Source organism: Thalassophryne amazonica, chromosome 4 (genome assembly GCF_902500255.1).
Source record: "Thalassophryne amazonica chromosome 4, fThaAma1.1, whole genome shotgun sequence".
Taxonomy (NCBI): Eukaryota; Metazoa; Chordata; class Actinopteri; order Batrachoidiformes; family Batrachoididae; genus Thalassophryne; species Thalassophryne amazonica.
In genome coordinates this window covers 76,298,201-76,320,016 of record NC_047106.1, presented here as the reverse complement: position 1 = coordinate 76,320,016, position 21,816 = coordinate 76,298,201, and the positions used below count along the sequence as shown (strand labels likewise).

The 21,816-nt window shown below is 41.0% G+C and overlaps 1 protein-coding gene across 1 annotated transcript in view; it reads left to right on the top strand.

The window, feature by feature from the left end:
• Window positions 1-21,816, top strand: part of si (sucrase-isomaltase (alpha-glucosidase)) — a 309,027-nt gene that overhangs the window by 62,783 nt on the left and 224,428 nt on the right. Inside the window, exons 11-13 of the mRNA XM_034168783.1 lie at window positions 3,319-3,432; window positions 12,965-13,049; window positions 13,615-13,732. Coding sequence (XP_034024674.1) covers window positions 3,319-3,432; window positions 12,965-13,049; window positions 13,615-13,732 — 317 coding nt within the window. The remainder of the gene's footprint in view (window positions 1-3,318; window positions 3,433-12,964; window positions 13,050-13,614; window positions 13,733-21,816) is intronic.

The window sequence follows — 21,816 nt, the reverse complement described above, 5'->3', positions numbered from 1 at the left end:
CTCTTCTGTTCTTGTGTTTGTGGGTTGTCCTTTCTACGTGTCTGTGGTTTCCAATACATTATGATAGAGTTGCTGCTGTGGGATTCACAACACCTACACAAACTGAATGCGTTTTACAAAGTAGTATCTAGTGTAGCCTTCACCTCTATTCGCTTCAGAGCACAGTCTGTTCAGAGTTCGATCTTGTATCATCCACATTTGTGCAATGATCACAACAAATTTAACTGCAGTATTAATTGCATCTGCATGGATTACTGAAATCAGAGAGACTGGAAGTACTGCAGCTACTTGTGTTGTACAGTACACTGTAACAGGGTTCTGCAGTTTTCACAGCATTATTGCTGTAAAGTGAAGACATCTTTACTGTCGAGCCTGTATATAGATAGAAGTGTTCTTTCTTTCATATATTACTTCTCTCCAAAAAATTACAGACAAATTTGCTCTGTCAGGTTAACAAGAAAACATTGCATGTTCAGGAAAATAGTGTTAACAAAAGCAATGTTTTGGAATTTTATTTTGTGTCCATGTACAACCCCAATTCCAATGAAGTTGGGACGTTGTGTAAAATGTAAATAAAAACAGAATACAATGATTTGCAAATCCTCTTCAACCTATATTCAATTGAATACACCACAAAGACAAGATATTTAATATTCAAATTGATAAACTTTATTGTTTTGTGCAAATATTTGCTCATTTTGAAATGGATGTCTACAACATGTTTCAAAAAAGCTGGGACAGTGGTATGTTTACCACTGTGTTACATCACATTTCCTTCTAACAACACTCAATAAACCTTTGGGAACTGAGGACTAAAATTGTTGAAGCTTTGTAGGTGGAATTCTTTCCCATTCTTGCTTGATGTACAACATCAGTTGTTCAACAGTCTGGAGTGTCCGTTGTCATATTTTTCGCTTCATAATGTGCCACACAGTTTTAATAGGTGACAGGTCTGGACTGCAGACACGCCAGTCTAGTACTGGCACTCTTTTACTACGAAGCCATGCTGTTGTCTTGCTGAAATAAGCAGGGACGTCCCTGAAAAAGACATTGCTTGGATGGCAGCATGTGTTGCTCCAAAACCTGGATGTACCTTTCAAAATTGATGGTGTCATCACAGATGTGTAAGTTGCCCGTGCCATGGGCAGTAACACACCCCCATACCATCACAGATGCTGGCTTTTGAACTTTGCGCTGGTAACAATCTGGATGGTCTTTTTTCTCTTTTGTCCGGAGGACATGACGTCCATGATTTCCAAAAACTATTTGAAACAATTTGGACTCATCAGACCACAGCACACTTTTCCACTTTGCATCTGTCCATTTCAAATGAGCTTGAGCCCAGAGAAGGCGGTAGTGTTTCTGGATGTTGTTGATGTATGGCTTTCGCTTTGCATAGCACTTGTAGATGTAGAGACGAACTGTGTTAACTGACAGTGGTTTTCTGAAGTGTTCCTGAGCTCATGCGGGAAGATCCTTTACACAATGATGTCAGTTTTTAATGCAGTGCCGCCTGAGGGATTGAAGGTCATGGGCATTCAATGTTGGTTTTTGGCCTTTCTGCTTACATGTAGATGGTTCTCCAGATTCTCTGAAACTTCTGATTATATTATGGACTGTAGATGATGGAATCCCTAAATTCCTTGCCACTGAACGTTGAGAAACATTGTTCTTAAACTGTTGGACTATTTTTTCATGCAGTTGTTCACAAAGTGGTGATCCTCGCCCCATCTTTGCTTGTGAATGGCTGAGCCTTTTGGGGATGCTCCTTTTATACCCAGTCATGACACTCACGGGTGATTCTATGGTAACGGAATTATGACGGCGGGAAAATCTGGCCATATTTTAGCTCCCCATTAAAAATGTACCCCAATTGTAATTCCGTTACCATAGAATCGCCCTCACCTGTTTCCAATTAACCTGTTCACTTGTGGAATGTTCCAAACAGGTGTTCTTTGAGCATTCATCAACTTTCCCAGTCTTTTGTTGCCCCATCCCAACTTTTTTGAAACATGTTGCAGGCATCCATTTCAAAATGAGTAAATATTTACACAAAAACAAAAAAGTCTATCAGTTTGAACATTAAATATCTTGTCTTTGTGGTGTATTCATTTGAATACAGGGTGAAGAGGATTTTCAAATAATTGTATTCTGTTTTTATTTACATTTTACACAACATCCCAACTTTATTGGAATTGGGGTTGTATTTTCAAAGTTGATATAATAATTTTGAGACAATAAATTTATTTTATTTCATTATTTTTTCAAACCATGACAGTGTTTCGTGGCAACATGGTGGCTTAGTGGTTAGCATTGCTGCCTCACAGCGAGAAGGTCCCAGATTCACTTCCGACCTAGTCCTTTATGTGGGGAGTTTGTATGTTCTCCTGCGTTTGTGTTGGTTGTCTATTGGTGCTTCAGCATCTTCCAACTTCCAAAGTGATGCAAGTTAGGTGAGGTGATGACTCTAAATTACACATGTGAATGAATGTACATGTGTTAGCCCTGTGACAGACTGGTGGCCTGTCTGGTGTGTACCCCACTGCCCCGTGACTCTTAACTGAAATAAGCAGGCTGTCCATGATGTACCTGCCACCCATTTTAGAGCTATGTCTCAATTTCTCATGATGTAATTGTTATTTTACAGTTATTAATTTGCAGTTTAAAAAAAATGCAGTAATCACTTCACATTAATATACACTGACCAAAAATACACTAGCCTGTTACAGTTAAAGTCATGTGATTATTACTGTACAACCAGTTACAGCAGTTTAAAGTTACTGTGAAATTTACCAGGCACATTGGGTGGAATATGTTACATACAGGAGCATGTAGTTATGGTATTTTTCACAGTATTCTCATTACACTGTATGTACTATATGGAGATAAATATATGCATACTATACCATATTCTATCTGTGCTGTTCATAAAAGAACAAACTGCAGAGGGGCACCAAGTGTCTTGTGTTTGGAAGGTGGAAACTGTTATGGCAATGAAGGATTGTCCACTGCATAGTGGCATCCATATTCAAACCATGTTAGTGGGTGCATGGAACATCCTTTTTCTTAGCAAGTATCACCATGTTTTGCTGATCAGCTAAAACAACAAATTACTGATAAAAATAACATGTCCTCTTTGGTGATATTAATGCCCATCAAGGCTAAAATGTCAGATACTGTTTTGGTTAGTATGGCAATAAAACATTTCTATAATGTCAGCAGTACTGCCAGTAGCAAAATAAACACTCCAATGGTGGCATAATGGTCACTATTGTTTTTCCAACACCTTTAAATTCATTTCCTTTCTTTCCAATTTAGGTATGGCCAGGTGAGACAGTATTTCCAGATTACACAAGTCAAAACTGTATTGACTGGTGGACTGATGAGTATGACCGATTCTACAAGGAGATCAAGCATGATGCCCTCTGGATTGTAAGTCTGTTTTAAATACAAAAACCTGAAAGTGGCTTTGTCATAGGACCACTGAATCTCTTTTCAGGACCACTGAGTGTAAAATGTGTGCTATTTTCTGTGCAATCACCATTGTAAATTACCTGAATGGTGAGGCCAATAAGGAGGGCAAAGTACAAGCTGACACAAACACAAGATGAAAATCAGTTTGTAAATGTGTTGCTTTGTCAACCAAAATTTGACTTTAGCTCACTCATAACTACATTTGCTATATTACATATAACCACACAATTTTAAATATTTGCTTCTAATCCCTTAACTAAACCCAAGCCTTCCAGTATATCAGCAAAGATAAGATATCTAGGTTCAGAATTATTTTCAACATGCAGTTAATTAAAAAAAAAAAAAAGTTAAATAAAATTAAATAATTCTGGTTTTCATATAATGCAAAACCCACTCTCTCATTCATCTTCAACCGCTTATCCGGGATCAAGTCACAGATTCAATATCATGTAATGAAAAATTCAGTACACATCACATGTAACAGCTTTCCTATTTTTAAGCTGTTGTTGTGGTCTTGATTTTGGTGACAAACTATGTGCAAGACACAGGGCCGCTGCTAAGGTTTTGGAGGCCGTAAGCATAACTGGTCAGGGAGGCCCCCCCACCCCCATACAAGAGGAACCCCCCCCCCCCCCACACACACACACACAAATTTCTACTCAAACCGTTACTATTTATTAAAGCGTTTAAGTTTAGCGTTTAAAGCTACATCAAATCAGCAAAGCCAACGCAACCTAGCTTAAGCAGCACCACTGAACATTAAGTAATCAAAACAATTTAAACCTTTAACCAGCAAGGGATGCATGGGTATCATCTTTTTGTTTCTTTTTCCTCCGTTTTTCAGCTCCAGACTCCTGCTGTCGCTTCATTGTTTAATTGTGGCATAGTGGCAACTTGTCCTCTCGTGTCAGAATCGAATGTGGGCTAGCAGTGCTACTTCAGTTAGGCGCAAGGTTGCCAGATTGGGTGTTTTCCCATCCAATTGGTTTGTTTAGGGTAAAAATATGGCACTGGATGAGTTTTTTGTATAGAATTGCCACACACATTTTAAAAATCAGTTCAAATTGCGCAGGATGTAGTGCCTCCATGCATTTTTGAGCATTTATTGGATTGGAAATCGTCACATCTGGCAACCCTGGTTAGGCGACACAGCGAACAGAGAAAGACGCAAACAGGGCTGTACCATTTCAGGGAATCGGGGCGGGGGTGGATGGGGGCTTTATATTAGGCAAAAAAACTGTTAATTTGCCCCAATTAAGTAATGGGGTAGGGGCCTACACAATGTTTAAAGACAAAAACGATGGGCCTATTCATAAAAAATTCATATTGATTTTGAAATGTAATAATCAGTGTTGCCACAGTTACTTTGATAAAGTAATCCAATTACTGATTACTGATTACTCCTTGAAAAAGTAACTTAGTTACTTTACTGATTACTCAATTGTAAAAATAACTAAGTTAGATTACTAGTTACTTTTTTAGTTACTTTCCCCAGCTGCCGACAACAACCCTCTGCCACCTCAACATGACAATGATACCTGTTTTGCCAAAACTCACTTTATAGTCACCCTTTCTTGACTTCAATGAAAATAAATACTTGTGTTATAAAAAGTAAAATAATCTTTCTTGACCTCATATTTAACTGTTGACAGCACTGTAACAGTAAAACTTGCAGTTTCTAACCTACATTGTTTATAAATGTAACTATTAAATTCTAACAATTTTCTAACATTTAAATTCTCTATAAACATTTTACTTGTCAAAATTATTATTATTTTAAGTAGTATTAGTAGTTTTAGTAAAAAACGGCTTCAAAACTGGACCTTTAATCTAGGGGTGTTGTGGGGGAGGGGGGCACATCCTTGCCCCACACCCCCATTCCATCTGGATTCGCCCCTGATTTGGCGTTTTAGCACAAAGAATGTATAACATTTATTTATGCAGAAAACATGACCAGATTTACAGGTAAGAAAGTTTTATTGCGTTTTCACATCATGTGGTCCTCAGAAAGAGAGTTTAGGTGCATTTGAGTGGAAAATAGTGTTAGTTGTTGACACGTCGCGGAGGATCAGCTGTTTTTAACGAGACAATACGGAGCGGCTCAGCTCAGAATTCTAAATAAAGGAGAAAAATAAAGCATAAAATGATTTTGTAAAGCTCAGTGCAGGTGTGCTGTTTTCACCGCGCTTTAAGAGGAGACGACGAGTCGTAGCTGATGAAAAGCTCACAGCCAGTCAAACCCCGACCCCCTGCCCACGGACCAAGTTTAATGCTGCTATCGACCCACAATGCAAAAATAATAGTAACATACAGTGACTTGGAGAAGTAACTTTAATCTGATTACTGATTTGGAAAGATTAACGCGTTAGATTCCTCGTTACTAAAAAAACGTGGTTAGATTAGAGTAACGCGTTACTCCGGCATCACTGGTAATAATGTAATAATTTCAACACATTTTTCCGTCAGTTGGAGGCCCTGCAAACTAGTGCAACATGGTTGGTGCCCCACGCAGGCTGTAGTCTGCTTATGCCGAACGGCGGCGCTGGCAAGACATGCTTTTGAGAATTTGTGGAATACTTTACCAGAAAACTGAAATGTGAACACAGATTAGACAAAATCAAGAAAATGACTACTGAGGTATCACTCATGTCCATGCGTGAGGGGTGACTGAGAGGTTTTGAGCATTACCCAGAAAAAGTACGGTGTGTTTCTTCATCTTTTTAATTCTGAGAAACCATCATTTCTCAACACTGCACCCAGTGAGTCAAAGTTTCACACAGTCTCAAGAAATGTTTGTTTCTCAGAATGCAAAAGATGGAGAACCACGCCATTTGTGATTAACCCTCTGGAGTCTGGGGCATATTCGGGTGATTTTGACTACTTTTGGTTTTACCTTCATAATTCTACTTAAAAAAAAAAAAGTTTACTTTGCCTTGCTTGGTGTCATTTTTTTTTTTAGCACAACCTCTCCTGTGTGACTTCACAGTTTTTCTTCCATTCTGACATTCTATATTAACACAGGGAACCTAAATTCATTTAAACATGAAATTCAAATATGAAAAAAAGTTTTTTTTTTTAATGAACCATTTTTATAACTTAGAATGCAAATATAAATTAAATTTCATTAATTAATTGTAAAATTCATTAAAAAAATCTCCTTTAACAGTGGAATATCCGGATAAAATGCTGAAACCGACTTCTTCTGAAACTTCTCTGTTCTCTCACGACGTCCTGGATCAATAGAGCCTGAAATGTGGAGGTTTTCAGCTTGAAACAGGCTGACAACGGCGCCTGAGAGCGCTGCGCGACGTCCCGCTGCGTGGGAAGTCCTTCAAGCGACAGTATCACCTCAAAATCTCTCATCAGCCGTTAAAATTTTCACCGAAAACCAGCTTAATTTTTCAAACCGTGTCCACTTCGATGTGTCTCACAGGTTTAGAAAAAATTTTGATCAAACAAAGCGCCAGTCTCTCAGCAACTTCTCAGACAAAGGAATTCCGACGAGGGGCTGGACGACTCCTCCCACAAGGAGTGCTCACAGGTGAATGACGTCACCGACAGGCGTGGAAAAACTCACGCATGCGCACGTGGGTTCAAGCATGTCTTACGTAAAAACATATGAATGAAATCCATATAGTTTTTGAAAAAAATAAAAAGGACCTATACTTTATGGACAGACCTCGTATATTTGTGCCACTCAGAAACAATTCCTGTCCAAAGCAAGACTAGTATTGATTGGCTTTGGAATGGCCTGATACTTTGTCATTCCTGCTGCTGGCCACTTGGAGGCATCGTTTGTCTCTGGTGACTTTTTTTTTCCTCAAGAACAATCCCATGTGGGATTCACCAACAATCCACGTGAAATTGGTGGTTTTAACTGATTTACGCCATGTGTTTTTCCACCATTGATAAAGGAGAATATGTTTTTTTTTTTTCCTTCAGCCACAGCAGAGGAATGATGAAAAACATGCATGTGCGCGCAGTGAATGCAGCAGCTCCACAATCAAATACTTGGGTTTGGTTTAGAATGTCTATTTAACACTAAATTGTAAAGGGCCAGTTAAGGTTTCCCTCACCTTGAAACTGCTGCAAGCAGAGAAGAGGAGAGAGAGAGAGAGAGACAGAAGTCCTTTTGCACACGTGTTGGAGGAGCACACGAACAGAGAACCGCTCCACACATTCCCATAATAGCACACCAAAAACCTTATGAAAATTATTAATTATTATTGAAGTTTTACTGAGTCGATCAACAAAATTTAAAAAAACTGGTTTTTAAAGACCAAGCTTTACTAAATTATAAATAACTTTGAATGATATGAGATAGAAACTTACTTTTTTTTTTTGCTGAAACGTTAACTCTCTGAACTTTGTACTCCTCATAGAAGCTGTGTGATGATGTGTGCAATGTAAGTGTCCAATCGGAATTGGTTCACCGTCACATGGTTTTCCAAAATCCAGTTGTAGGGCAGATTTACCTCACGTGAAAAGCCAAAGATCATTTTCAGGAGTGATATGTTAGTACTTGGCCCGTTTGAATAACCCCCTGGGTGCTCCAATGAGCACATACTGTTCCAATGCGCCCTGCACCATTACGCACAGCGAAAGTGAAAGCAGAGGGAGCAGACAGAGAGCCTCTGATGACAATATCACGTGCTCAAACAAAGAGTGTGTAACTATCAGGATTGCTCCACTAGTTTGCATGTGAAAGTTACTGGATAACTCTGTTGCTTTCTCTGCGTAAAGCACTGTTTACCATATCAAAAAACAAAACGAATAGACCATTTTGTATATATTGTTCAAAATCTGCACTTGTGTTTCAACCTTTTTTGTTGTACAGTCCTTCACACAAGACCTCAAATTACCTTTATAAAGTGTCAAAACAGTTGTTTATTATAGTTTGCTGTGTGTTTTGAACAAATGTGTGTGGAAAATTATTTTTTGCTTTATTTTTTCCTTTCTTATTTCTGATTGTAAACCTTTATTACACTTATAAAACACAATAAAAACATATATATTCTGAAAGCAAAGGTTGTCCTGAAAAAAAGAGACAGAAAACTTGATTATGGGATGCAGGGCAATAATAACAGCAACAGCAATAATAAAACATTTATGCCAGGTGAGTGAACTGTCCAAAAAATGCCCTCGGACCCCAGAGCTTTATAGGTTGAAGTCAACACTTTCAACAAACATTTGAACTGAAACTGAAAGTGTGGGGAATTTGGTGAAAGGAATGCTTAATTTGGGCATGTGACTTTTGACGTGGATCCGCATCAAACGACTCCAGAGGGTTAAATATTTCTCTTGAAAATGACTGGACACCCCATTTTGACACCAGTGAAATCATTCATTCATGATTCAGAGTAAACATTAAAACCAAAGAACATTTTGTATCTGACATTACTCAGGAACACATAGTTTGCACCATCTTAAATTATTATTTTTTTCTGAAAATAAAGGTAAATGTCTTTTGTGACCTTTGACCACTGTGAATTCACACCATGCTGTATCAAGTAATCACCAAGACTAGAAAGCATATTTCATGTGAAATGACCAACAGACCTTAGGGCCCCTTCACATATAAACCGATTGAAGCCAACTTGCGCACGAAGTAAGAATTGCATGCCACTTGTGAAAAATCGGAGCCGCCTCATATAGCTGTCACCACAGCCATTCACGCACACCAGCGGGCTGAAAGACTGCGAGTGCCCTGCCAGTGTCCATTTGATCCCCCTCTTGGCAGGTGTCGGCCAAATTCCAGGTGCCTCAAGCAAACATCCAACACTACTTGCTGGGCACTTTGAAGAGGTGTGGCTATTTGCGCTCCCTGCATGAAAGTAGAGAGCAGCTAACCATATTCAAGCTGTCTGTGAAACCAACCACTGAGCTGAAGTGCCCCATGAGTGTGGCATCGCCATGCAACACATATGGGTGTGGCTGTGCTGAACTCCACCCACCCCCAATACATGTGGCATGCCAGTGTGGTGGCTCACCCCCTCAACACATGTGGCATGCATGTGTATCCCCCTACCCCGCACACTCCACTCCCGCAACACGTGGCGTGCAGGGGGGGCACACTTGCATGACATGCCCAAGTCCCATCTTAAGGCCCATTTTTATTCCTTGGCTTTTAACACCACGTGAGTTATACGGTCCTTGTGTCTTATTTTATTTTTATTTTATTGAAATGTATTTTTTATCATGGTTTTATCTATTTATGTATTATTTTATCTTATCTATTTTATTGTTATTATTGTTATTATTGCTATTTTCCGTGTCTATGCTTTTGTTGTGCAGCACTTTGGAGACTCGGGTCTGTTTAAATGTGCTTTATAAATAAAGTGGATTGGATTGGATTGGATGCCAATAATTATGTACAGACAAGATCACATGAGGACGGGCCAGCCACATCTGAGCACACATGGCATGGCAAGGCACCTCTCAGCTGATCGCCGGCCAGCTACTCACTGACAGCTGGAAATGATGGCTCAGGGCACACAACATGTTAAATTAAAAACACAGAGAACACAGCCAGGACAAGTATATAAATAATTACTACAATAACTACATACACAATTACATGAGAAATAACTAAAATAAATAATCACAGAATAAAGAAAAAGAGAGTGACACTTGTTCTGTGAGCTGAGCAAAAAAAGTGGGTGTATCCACGCAAGCCACTGCTGTTGAGGTGTCTGGACCTGGAAGTCACACCTGGAGAACACGTACAATGTTTTGAAGGACATGACCTTATAACTGTACGCCATGAGGCACGTACGTGTGCTTGCTGTCCTCATGTGGAAATACATAAAAATATATATCACCTTTGCAATGGGCTAGAGTGACCGCGTCAGTGCGCACATTGGCAGGCTATGTCAGGAGAGGACCATCAGATCATGTGTACACTCATATGGTGATCTGAATGTCACGTCTCTCATGTGAGCTATGGTCCACATGACGCGGTGTCTGTCCTTCGGTGCGTGGCTCGCTGGGCACACAGGGCCGGCTGGACATGTGTGTTGGGACGGCTGGACACGCCTACGGGGCCAGCAGATGTGGACACAATGGGTGTGCACTGCTTCATTCATGTCATTTCATGACTTGACATCTATGACCATGGGTCATATACAGAGGAACAGCAGGATCATACTTGTATTGTCCGCTCCATAAGAGGGATTAAACAGTAGATATTGTGGTGTTTTTGGTGTGTGTGTGTGTGTGTGTGTGTGTGTGTGTGTGTGTGTGTGTGTGTGTGTGTGTGTGTGTGTGTGTGTGTCCCACAGCCTCGACACGATGTGGTCCAACACGTTCCAGGTGCTCGCACTGTGTGCGCACGAGTGTGCTGTGGTATCGTGCACGCCTGTCTGACCGTGTGTCCCTCCTGACAGGAGGTGGAATGTTTTGCAGTTCTCCATTTCGCTTTTTGTTTGCGGATTTTCACCCGGTTTCTGCTTATTTCACCCAGTGTCGTGTTATGTGTGAAGGGGCCATTAAGATTGTATTTGCTACAATTCAACTGTTATTATTTTATTTATTAATTTATTTATTTTTAAGAAATGGAAATGCCTGTTTTGGCTTTTAACCATAATGAAATGTCTTCCTATTGTGTCTCAAAAACAGGCTAGCAAAAATGCTCAAAGGAGGAGACAAACATAATGTACAGTGAATGTACAGTGACATCCGTATTTGCCCATCTGAGTGCCCTGGGTGTTCAGTGTGAAATTCTGCCTAAAGAGGGGGTGGGTGGATGCATAATCATAGTGCAAATATGACAGCTCATTTCATTAAAATGTCTGATTTCATCACAGATTTAAAAAAAAAGTAAATCACTAATAACTCACCTGTTTGTGGCCATTTTTTGTCCTGTTTTCATTGCTTAAATGTGTTCCTTGTCAGCTGATGTCTGGCAAGTCCGTCGGAAAGTTTTGTGTATCCACTTTATTCTTGTACAGTAAGCAGCAATATTGAAAAAATAAAAATCAATCTCTTGCTGTTTTTTTTTTTTTTTCTTCTTCTTCTTCTTCTTAAAGATAAAAACAGCATGTAATTTGTCTTGTCACACTGCACAGCTAATGCGGTCACAGCGAGGTTGTGGAATTTTCCAATCATCCTCTCACTGAAGATAATAGAACAACCAGTTTCATCTCAAATAAATCTGTTTTGTGCCAGACGGTGCTAGATCTGTTCCAACTTATGTGCAACTCTCGTACTCAATCGTGGCATCATTCATACAACTGCTACTGATTTGGAGAAAAAAAAAACATTGGTGTGCTGGCGCATCAAGTTGATATCACTGTCATATGGCTACTACTGATAAAATGAAACCATTGTACGAATGTGAAAAATAATTTATGAATCAAAAAATAACAATTCCCTATGCAAAACAAAAATTTTGCATTAATTTCTTTACAGTATTTTATCTCAGAAGAGACTGGCGCACATTTATGTCATCACAAGTAGGATATAAAGAGAAAAACATGAAAACTCTTGATTTTTTACTTTTTGCCATGTGTTGGGGTCAAGAAATTAATTTATTTTAGGTGGAAGTTTAAGAAACTTATATATATATATATATATATATATATATATGTAGCCACCGAAAGCCGTCTGAATCTTACAAATGGTTTCCAACACGGAGGTGTTTTTTTGTTGAGCGTTTTTTTTTTTTTGTTGAGCGCGTCGGCTCCGTGCCGACGCGCGAATCCGTCCACACGTCTTTCATTACAAAATCTCCTTTAACAGTGGAATGTGCCGATAAAGTGCTGATCCTGACCTCTTCTGAAACTTCTCTGCTAGTTACACAACGTCCTGCATCAACAGAGCCTTAAATTTGGTGATCTGCTCGTTCCAGCCTGTCGATGGCCGCTCAGGGCGCGTTGCGCCCTCCGCTGCCGTGGGCTGTTCTTAATCCAGTTTTAATGGTCCTTAATCCGTGTGATACCGATAGAAACTTCACCGAAAGCCATCTGAATCTTCTCCAAATGGTTTCCATCTGGCTGTCTGGCAGAGTTTCTGAGCAAAGCGGCAGCCTCTCAGCCATTTCCCTGACAATAAAAATCCGACGAGGGGGGTGGACCAGTGCTCACACACAGCCTGCCCACAGGTGAATGATGCAACCGACAGGCGTGAAAAAACTCACGCATGCGCACGAAGGTTCAAGCTTGTCTGATGCAAGTGCACATGATTCAAATCCATATAGTTTTTCAAAAAAATAAAAAGGTCGGATAGTTTTCTAACAGACCTCGTATATATATTAGTAAGTCACTTCGGCTGCTCCCTTGTTTGTGCTCGGGGTCGCCACAGCAAATCCAAGGTGGATCTGCATGTTGAATTGGCACAAGTTTTACACCGGATGCCCTTCCTGACGCAACTCCAAATTACATGGAGAAATATGGCATATATATATATATATATATATATATAAAATAAATTAACGTTTACTGTTCATTGACTGAAATATTAATGAAATGTGTTTTCTGTTATGTACTGTTAGGACATGAATGAGGTGGCCAATTTCAAGAAAGGATCAGTAAAAGGCTGTGCTGATAACAACCTCAACTACCCTCCTTACACTCCAAGTAAGACATGTTTGTTGGGCTTACCATTGTGTTCCACAAAGACCATTTTGTCAGGGGCAACATTTTCATTTGTCCCCTTGCTGAAAAATGTTATAAACCAGAAATTCCATTGTGTGATCACTGGAAATGTCACAGCTTGTAGTTGGATGCTGAGCAGAAGTTGATAAATTAACCACAGTAGGTCACAAAGTAAATTCAGGTGCAGAGAAAAAACTAATTTAAAATTGTGTGTCCCTGGTGAAGAATTTTGAAAATGACTTGTGCCATGGCATTTATCCTGACAGTGTCCCACACAGTGTGATCATAACGACAAAAGGCACATTCCCTCGTTACTGCTCTCCTCTTTAGTCATCATTTCCCAACATTGATTTGTTTCATTTCCTCATTGTTCCATCTTCTTGTTGCATTATATATCAGAGCCTCTTTCTCATTCTCGTCGTACTTTTGACACTGCATGCATACTGTGTTTTACATTCATCTTATACATTATTCCACCTTATTAGATTGCTTTGTCTTTATTTTTGTATATTTTATTTATTTATTTATTTATATTTATCTCATCCAGAAATTGTGGATGGGGTGATGTACAGCAAGACTCTGTGCATGGATGCCAAGCAGGCCTGGGGAAATCACTATGATGTCCACAGTCTGTATGGCTACTCTATGGTGCTGGCAACTGAAAAGTAAGTGAATCCTACACCAGTGACACAGTTTGGCCACGTGCAGTAGGGGCACAGCTAACGTAAAAGTTAGCTTTGCTTGCCGCTAATCCACAAGTTTAAACATGTACTGTGATACAAAATTGGCAGTCTGCTAAAAGATTTAGCTGACGCTACTTATATCTGCAAAATTATTATTATTGATTAGTAGGCCATTCCATGGAGGTTAGCATTACTTTGCATTAATGTTGATACTCTATAACAGCTCACCAAAGTCTGGCCAATAATGAAAGGTGGGTCGAACAGCTGTATGTCTGTATAAATCTAATATATTTGATGTTTTTTCTCCTTTGTAAAGGTTAGGGAGAAATAAACACTTTTAAATCTAAGAACTGATTTTGTTGTTTTTTTGTTTGTTTGTTTTTTACAATCAGATAGTACCTCTGGGGTAATTTATAGACTATTTTAGGGCCCCTTCACACAAAACATGATTTAAGCCGACTAGCACAAAAAAGAGGAATTGCATGCCATTTGTGAAAATCGGAGCTGCCACCAACGCCTCATACACGTCGCTACAACTATTCGTACACACCAGGGGCTGAAAGACAGAGTGTGCCCATTCGAGAGAGCCCATTTCATCCCTCTCGCAGCAAGTTTCGGCCAAATTCCAGGTGACACACGTGAACATCCAACACCACTCACTTGACACTTCGAAAATGTGTGGCCATTCGCACTGTCAGCACGAAAACAGTGAGCAGACGATCACTTCTGAGCTGGCTGTGAAAATTGTGTAAGTGCCCCCACGAGTGTGGCGTTGCAAAAAGCAACGCACATGTGGTGCATGTGTCTCACAGGTGTGTCGTAGGTGTGGCACAGGCGTGTTTCATGCCCCCCGCTCCCCCCTATACATGTGGTGTGCCGGGAAGGGGGTAACGGCACACTTGAATTAAATGCTGATATGTATGTACAGACATGATCACATGCGGGGCCAGACAGCCACGTCAGAGCGCACACACATAGCAAGCCACCTGTCAGCTGTTCACAGCACACTGACAGCTGGATGACGGCTCAGTGCACACCACGTGTCACATTGCAAACAGAGACCACAGCCAGCACAGTTATATTAATAAGTACTACACTACCTACATAACAAATAATGAAAAGAAAATGATCACATAACACAGAAACAGAGTGACACATTGGTATCTGACGTACCATGTTTTGACGGACATGACCTAACAACTGTCCACTGTGACGCACATGTGTTTGCTTGCTGTCCTCACGTGGACATACATAAAAACATATCTCTGCACTGTCTTTAAACCGGTTGTACCGCTCCTTAATCTGTGCGATGCCCATAGGATCATCACTGAAAGCCGTCTGAATCTTCCGAATGGTTTCCACCTGGCTGTGACCCAGTTTCTGGCAAAATTTGATGCAGTAGCGCTGCTCCAGTCATTCCGTCATTTTCCTTGCAATGAAAATCCGCCAAGAGCACTACACACAACCTCACACAAATGCTGCTTGCCAGCAAATGACGCAGTCGACAGGTGTGAAAAAACTGACGCATGCGCACGAAGGTTCAAGGTTTGCTCATGCAAGCACACCTGATTCAAATCCATCAGGTTTTTGCAAAAAAAAAAAAAAAAAAAAAGGTCAGACACTTTTCTAACAGACCTTGTATTGTCCACTCGTTCGTTTGGTTCCATCAAGCAGTCATACATGGAGGAAAACCTCATTGTGACAGAATGTTAGTAACATGATTTTATTTATTTCCCTATGATTGATTATTGGCCCTACATCAAGTTTAGATCCATTGCACTCTCCAGAATCAGGTTGCTAGATAATAATGTGAATTTAGCTCTTTTTTTGGGGGGAGGGGGGTCTAAAATGTTGAAAAACAGGCATCAAAAGCTGAAATTGTAAAATATTGTAGCATTAACACAAATATTCCCAAAAAGACTGAGCATGCCAAGATCAGATGCTGATCAATGAAAATAATTAAATGAGCAAATTAAATTAAACAGTAGAATAGAATAGAATGCCTTTTATTGTCATTATACGATGTACAACGAGATTAAAAGCCAACTCCAAAATCAGTGCAGGCAAGTGAGAAGAAAAGCAGTGATATCAAATAATATGTATCAAAAAATATATATACGATGTACACATTAGAAGGTAAGGTGCATGGTCCTGGATAGTATGTACATTGCAGAATAAGTATGTTATTATATACATTATTAAAAATTATAAATATTGCACATTATGGGACGGTAGCTTTAATTCAATATACAGTATTTAGTCACACTACAGAAAGTATTAAAGGAATACGAAATATTATAAAAATGCACATGGGGAAAAAAGTCACATTTTTTATAGTTTACAAACAGTTTTCAGTGTTACAACTTTGATTTGTTAACTGACTCAAATTTAGCAAACCTAAATTTAGTGGGGTTAATTGGTGTGACAATAATGGTTTCCAAACGAAAATCTAATCCATGGGGTGCTCCTCATTCAGAAGTAAAGGTTTGTGCCAGCATGTGTAGTTAGCAGCATCCCCAGGTTGGACTCCCCTTTATGAGAAGCCTTTTCTGCATGTCATTTAAAAGAAAATGCTAATCCACTAATGAAAATGTTAGCTTTACTAACTAGTTTTGGGGCAATTATGTGAACTGTGCCCATCAGGAGCTAGATAGAATTGTTGGAGTCAACTTTATGTTGTCACATCAGCACAATGAGCACTGGAAGAGTCAACATGCACAAACACACGTGAAATACAGTAAATCTTTAAGTCTTGTTTTTAGGCATCACAAGCTGGAATTGCAGAATTAGAGAACTTACATGAAAAAGTACAGTGGTGAAATCTGTTTAGTCTTCACAGTGACTTCTTGTCATGTGTTCAATAACGGTTGAAAATCAGCTGCATGTTTTTCATCCACGTAACTACTTACTTTAATTAATCAAGCCCCAAGGGTAACTTCATGAAATTATCATCAGGCTCTGGGATAAAAAAAACATTAAGAATCAAAAATTACTCAAACCAAAAGAAGGACATTGTTCAGTACAGCTTAGGTGAAATGGAATCTTTTAATTGGCCATGGCGGTAGAGGCAAGTGTGAGTGAGTTTGTCTGTCTGTATGTGGCCCTGCAATAGACTGGTGTCTGTGGTGACACCTCTCTCCAAATGACTACCGGGATAGGCTCCAGCTCCCTCGTAACCCTTACTTGGAACAAAAATATAAACGCAACACTTTTGGTTTTGCTCCCATTTTGTATGAGATGAACTCAAAGATCTAAAACTTTTTCCACATACACAATATCACCATTTCCCTCAAATGTTGTTCACAAACCAGTCTAAATCTGTGATAGTGAGCACTTCTCCTTTGCTGAGATAATCCATCCCACCTCACAGGTGTGCCATATCAAGATGCTGATTAGACACCATGTTTAGTGCACAGGTGTGCCTTAGACTGCCCACAATAAAATGCCACTCTGAAAGGTGCAGTTTTGTTTTATTGGGGGGGATACCAGTCAGTATCTGGTGTGACCACCATTTGCCTCATGCAGTGCAACACATCTCCTTCGCATAGAGTTGATCAGGTTGTCAATTGTGGCCTGTGGAATGTTGGTCCACTCCTCTTCAATGGCTGTGCGAAGTTGCTGGATATTGGCAGGAACTGGTACACGCTGTCGTATACGCCGGTCCAGAGCATCCCAAACATGCTCAATGGGTGACATGTCCGGTGAGTATGCCGGCCATGCAAGAACTGGGACATTTTCAGCTTCCAAGAATTGTGTACAGATCCTTGCAACATGGGGCCGTGCATTATCCTGCTGCAACATGTGGTGATGTTCTTGGATGTATGGCACAACAATGGGCCTCAGGATCTCGTCACGGTATCTCTGTGCATTCAAAATGCCATCAATAAAATGCACCTGTGTTCTTCGGCCATAACAGACGCCTGCCCATACCATAACCCCACCGCCACCATGGGCCACTCGATCCACAACATTGACATCAGAAAACCGCTCACCCACACGATGCCACACACGCTGTCTGCCATCTGCCCTGAACAGTGTGAACCGGGATTCATCCGTGAAGAGAACACCTCTCCAACGTGCCAAATGCCAGCGAATGTGAGCATTTGCCCACTCAAGTCGGTTACGACGACGAAATGGAGTCAGGTCGAGACCCCGATGTGGATGACGAGCATGCAGATGAGCTTCCCTGAGATGGTTTCTGACAGTTTGTGCAGAAATTCTTTGGTTATGCAAACCAATTGTTTCAGCAACTGTCTGAGTGGCTGGTCTCAGACGATCTTGGAGGTGAACATGCTGGATGTGGAGGTCCTGGGCTGGTGTGGTTACACGTGGTCTGCGGTTGTGAGGCTGGTTGGATGTACTGCCAAATTCTCTGAAACACCTTTGGAGATGGCTTATGGTAGAGAAATGAACATTCAATACACAAGCAACAGCTCTGGTTGACATTCCTGCTGTCAGCATGCCAATTGCACACTCCTTCAAATCTTACGACATCTGTGGCATTGTGCTGTGTGATAAAACTGCACCTTTCAGAGTGGCCTTTTATTGTGGACAGTCTAAGGCACACCTGTGCACTAATCATGGTGTCTAATCAGCATCTTTGTATGGCACACCTGTGAGGTGGGATGGATTATCTCAGCAAAGGAGAAGTGCTCACTATCACAGATTTAGACTGGTTTGTGAACAATATTTGAGGGAAATGGTGATATTGTGTTTGTGGAAAAAGTTTTAGATCTTTGAGTTCATCTCATACAAAATGGGAGCAAAACCAAAAGTGTTGCGTTTATATTTTTGTTGAGTATATATATATATATATATATATATATATATATATATATATATATATATATATATATATACGAGATCTGTTAGAAAAGTATCCGACCTTTTTATTTTTTTCAAAAACTATGGATTTGAATCATGTGCGCTTGCATCAGCCAAGCTTGAACCTTCGTGCGCATGCGTGAGTTTTTTCACGCCTGTCGGTTGCGTCATTCGCCTGTGGGCAGGCTTTGAGTGAGCACTGGTCCAGCCCCCTCGTCGGCTTTTCATTGTCAGGGAAATGGCTGAGAGGCTGCTGCTTTGCTCCATGAAAATTTTTTCAGAAACTGTGTGAGACAGCCAGGTGGAAACCATTCAGAAAATTCAGATGGCTTTCGGTGAAGATTCTATCGGCGTCACACAGATTAAGGAGGATTACAACCGGATTAAAGACGGCCCACAGCGGCAGAGGGTGCGCCGCGCTTTGAGCGGCCATCAACAGGCTGAAACGACCAGATCATTTCCAAAGTGAAGGCTGTGTTGATCCAGGACGGATCCAGTGACTACCAGAGAAATCGCAGAAAATGTGGACATCAGCACTTTTGCGGCACATTCCAGTGTTACAGGAGATTTTGTAATGAAAGACGTACGAACGAATTCGCGCATTGGGACGGAGCCGCTCATAGTGCACAACAAAAAACACCTCCATGTTGGAAACCATTCGGAAGATTCAGACAGCTTTCGGTGGTTTTTCAGTCGATTGAGTATCCGAGAAATTGTGTAACAGCTGGGCATGCCACAACATGTCCTGTGAGACTTCCAACACGAAGGTGTTTTTTGTTGTCGGTTACGTCATTCGCCTGTGGGCAGGCTTTGAGTGAGCACTGGTCCACCCCCCCTCATCGGATTTTCATTGTCAGGGGAATGTCTGAATGATTTGGAGCTTTGCTGCATCAAATTTTTCCAGAAACTGTGAGAGACAGCCAGGTGGACACCATTCGCTAAATTCAGATGGCTTTCAGGGACGATTTTATGGGGATCACACAGATTGAGGAGTGTTACAGCCGGTTTAAAGAAGCAGGGGTGGTGGCCAAGTGGTTAATGTGCTTGGTTTCAGTTAGGAAGGTTCTGGGTTCAAATCCCACCCCTGCCACATTTCTCCATCTAGTGTGGAGTTGCGTCAGGAAGGGCATCCGGCGTAAAACCTGTGCCAAATCAACATGCAGATCCACCTTGGATTTGCTGTGGCGACCCCGAGTGCAAACAAGGGAGCAGCTGAAGAGACTTACTTACAGCCGGTTTAAAGACCGCCCACAGTGCCTGAGAGCGCGCCGCGTTCCGAGTGGTGATCGACAGGCTCAAACGACCAGATTATTTCCAAACTGAATGCTGTGTTGATCCGGGATGTCGTCTGACTACCACAGAAATGGCAGAAGACGTGGACATCAAGACTTTTTCGGCACATTCCACTGTTACAGGAGTTTTTGTCATGGAAAGAAGAGCGGAGGAATGCGCCACCGTGCCGCGAATGGCGCGGGACAAAACCACAGGAATTCATGCCATCAGGAGCTAGATCGGGATGGAGCCGCATGGCGCAAAGCAATGCCGTGATGAAGCCTCACAGGGCATGTTCTGGCATGTCCAGCTAATCCACAATTTCTCGGATAGTCACACGACTGAAAAGCCACCGAAAGCCGTCTGAAAGCCGTCCTGTGAGACCAACACAGAGGTGGTTTTGTGCCGCGCCATTCGCAGCACGGTGGCGCATTCCTCCGCTCCTCTTTCCATGATAAAAACCCCTGTAACAGTGGAATGTGCCAAAAAAAGTCTTGATGTCCACGTCTTCTGCCATTTCTGTGGTAGTCAGACGACATCCCGGATCAACACAGCGTTCAGTTTGGAAATAATCTGGTCGTTTGAGCCTGTCGATCACCACTCAGAACGCGGCGCGCTCTCAGGCGCTGTGGGCGGTCTTTAAACCGGCTGTAACACTCCTCAATCTGTGTGATCCCCATAAAATCGTCCCTGAAAGCCATCTGAATTTAGCGAATGGTGTCCACCTGGCTGTCTCTCACAGTTTCTGGAAAAATTTGATGCAGCAAAGCTCCAAATCATTCAGACATTCCCCTGACAATGAAAATCCGATGAGGGGGGATGGACCAGTGCTCACTCAAAGCCTGCCCACAGGCGAATGACATAACCGACAGGCATGAAAAAACTCACGCATGCGCACGAAGGTTCAAGCTTGGCTGATGCAATCACACGTGATTCAAATCCATATAGTTTTTTAAAAAAAATAAAAAGGTCCGTTACTTTTTGGACAGACCTCGTACATGGTCAGGTGTGACTTATACTCTGGAATATATGTTGTGTGTGCGTGTGTGTATGTGTGTGTGTGCTTGTTTAACAAAGAAAAACAAACAGAATTTTAAACTTTCATATCAGATGTACATGCTTTCTGGGTGAAAATCCTGGTTAAGTTAACACATGTGCACTCTGTGACCCTTGTGAAATTTGTGAAAAGTAGATAGCAATCCAAACTTTGCTGACACCATAATTCATACGCATGGACTAAACTGAGATTCTTTAATTACATGAATATAGTTTCATGCTTTAATGTAATATAATACCAACAATGTAGGACACAGGCAAGAAACAGACATTTTCCACTTGCTGGGTTAAGGGACCCTTCACACATAACACAAAAAACGCAGAAACCGTAAGAAGAACCACACACGAAACGGGGAACCACAAAACATTCCACTTGCTGTCATGAGGGACGCACAGGCATGCACGACACATCGAGAACAGTTTCATGCATGCTCCTGTGTGTGCATGAACACAGTGCGAGCAGCTTCTGCTGTGGAGAAAAAATAATAAAAACCACACACCATAAAAAAACACAGCATTTGATTGAATCCCTCTTATTGAGTGGACAATATAAGTATTGTCTGTCTGTTCCTCTGTAGATGACCCATGGCCACAGACGTACAGTCATGAAATGACATGAATGAAGCAGTGCGCTCCCATTATGTCTTATTATGTTCAGCCGGGTATATAAAAAATTAATACAATCAATACAAACCCTTATAGATGAGATATTGGTGTATAATTAGTGAAAATCACTGGGTTGATCTAAAAAATAAATCAAAAGGGATCCAGTACTGAACCCTGCAGTTAAATAACCCTGGTTAAAAAAAAAAAATAATTAAATGCCACTCATGGGATTTGAACCTGCAATCTAGTGACACCAATGTGTCACTCTGTTTCTGTGTTTTGTGGTCATTCATTTTAGTTATTTGTTA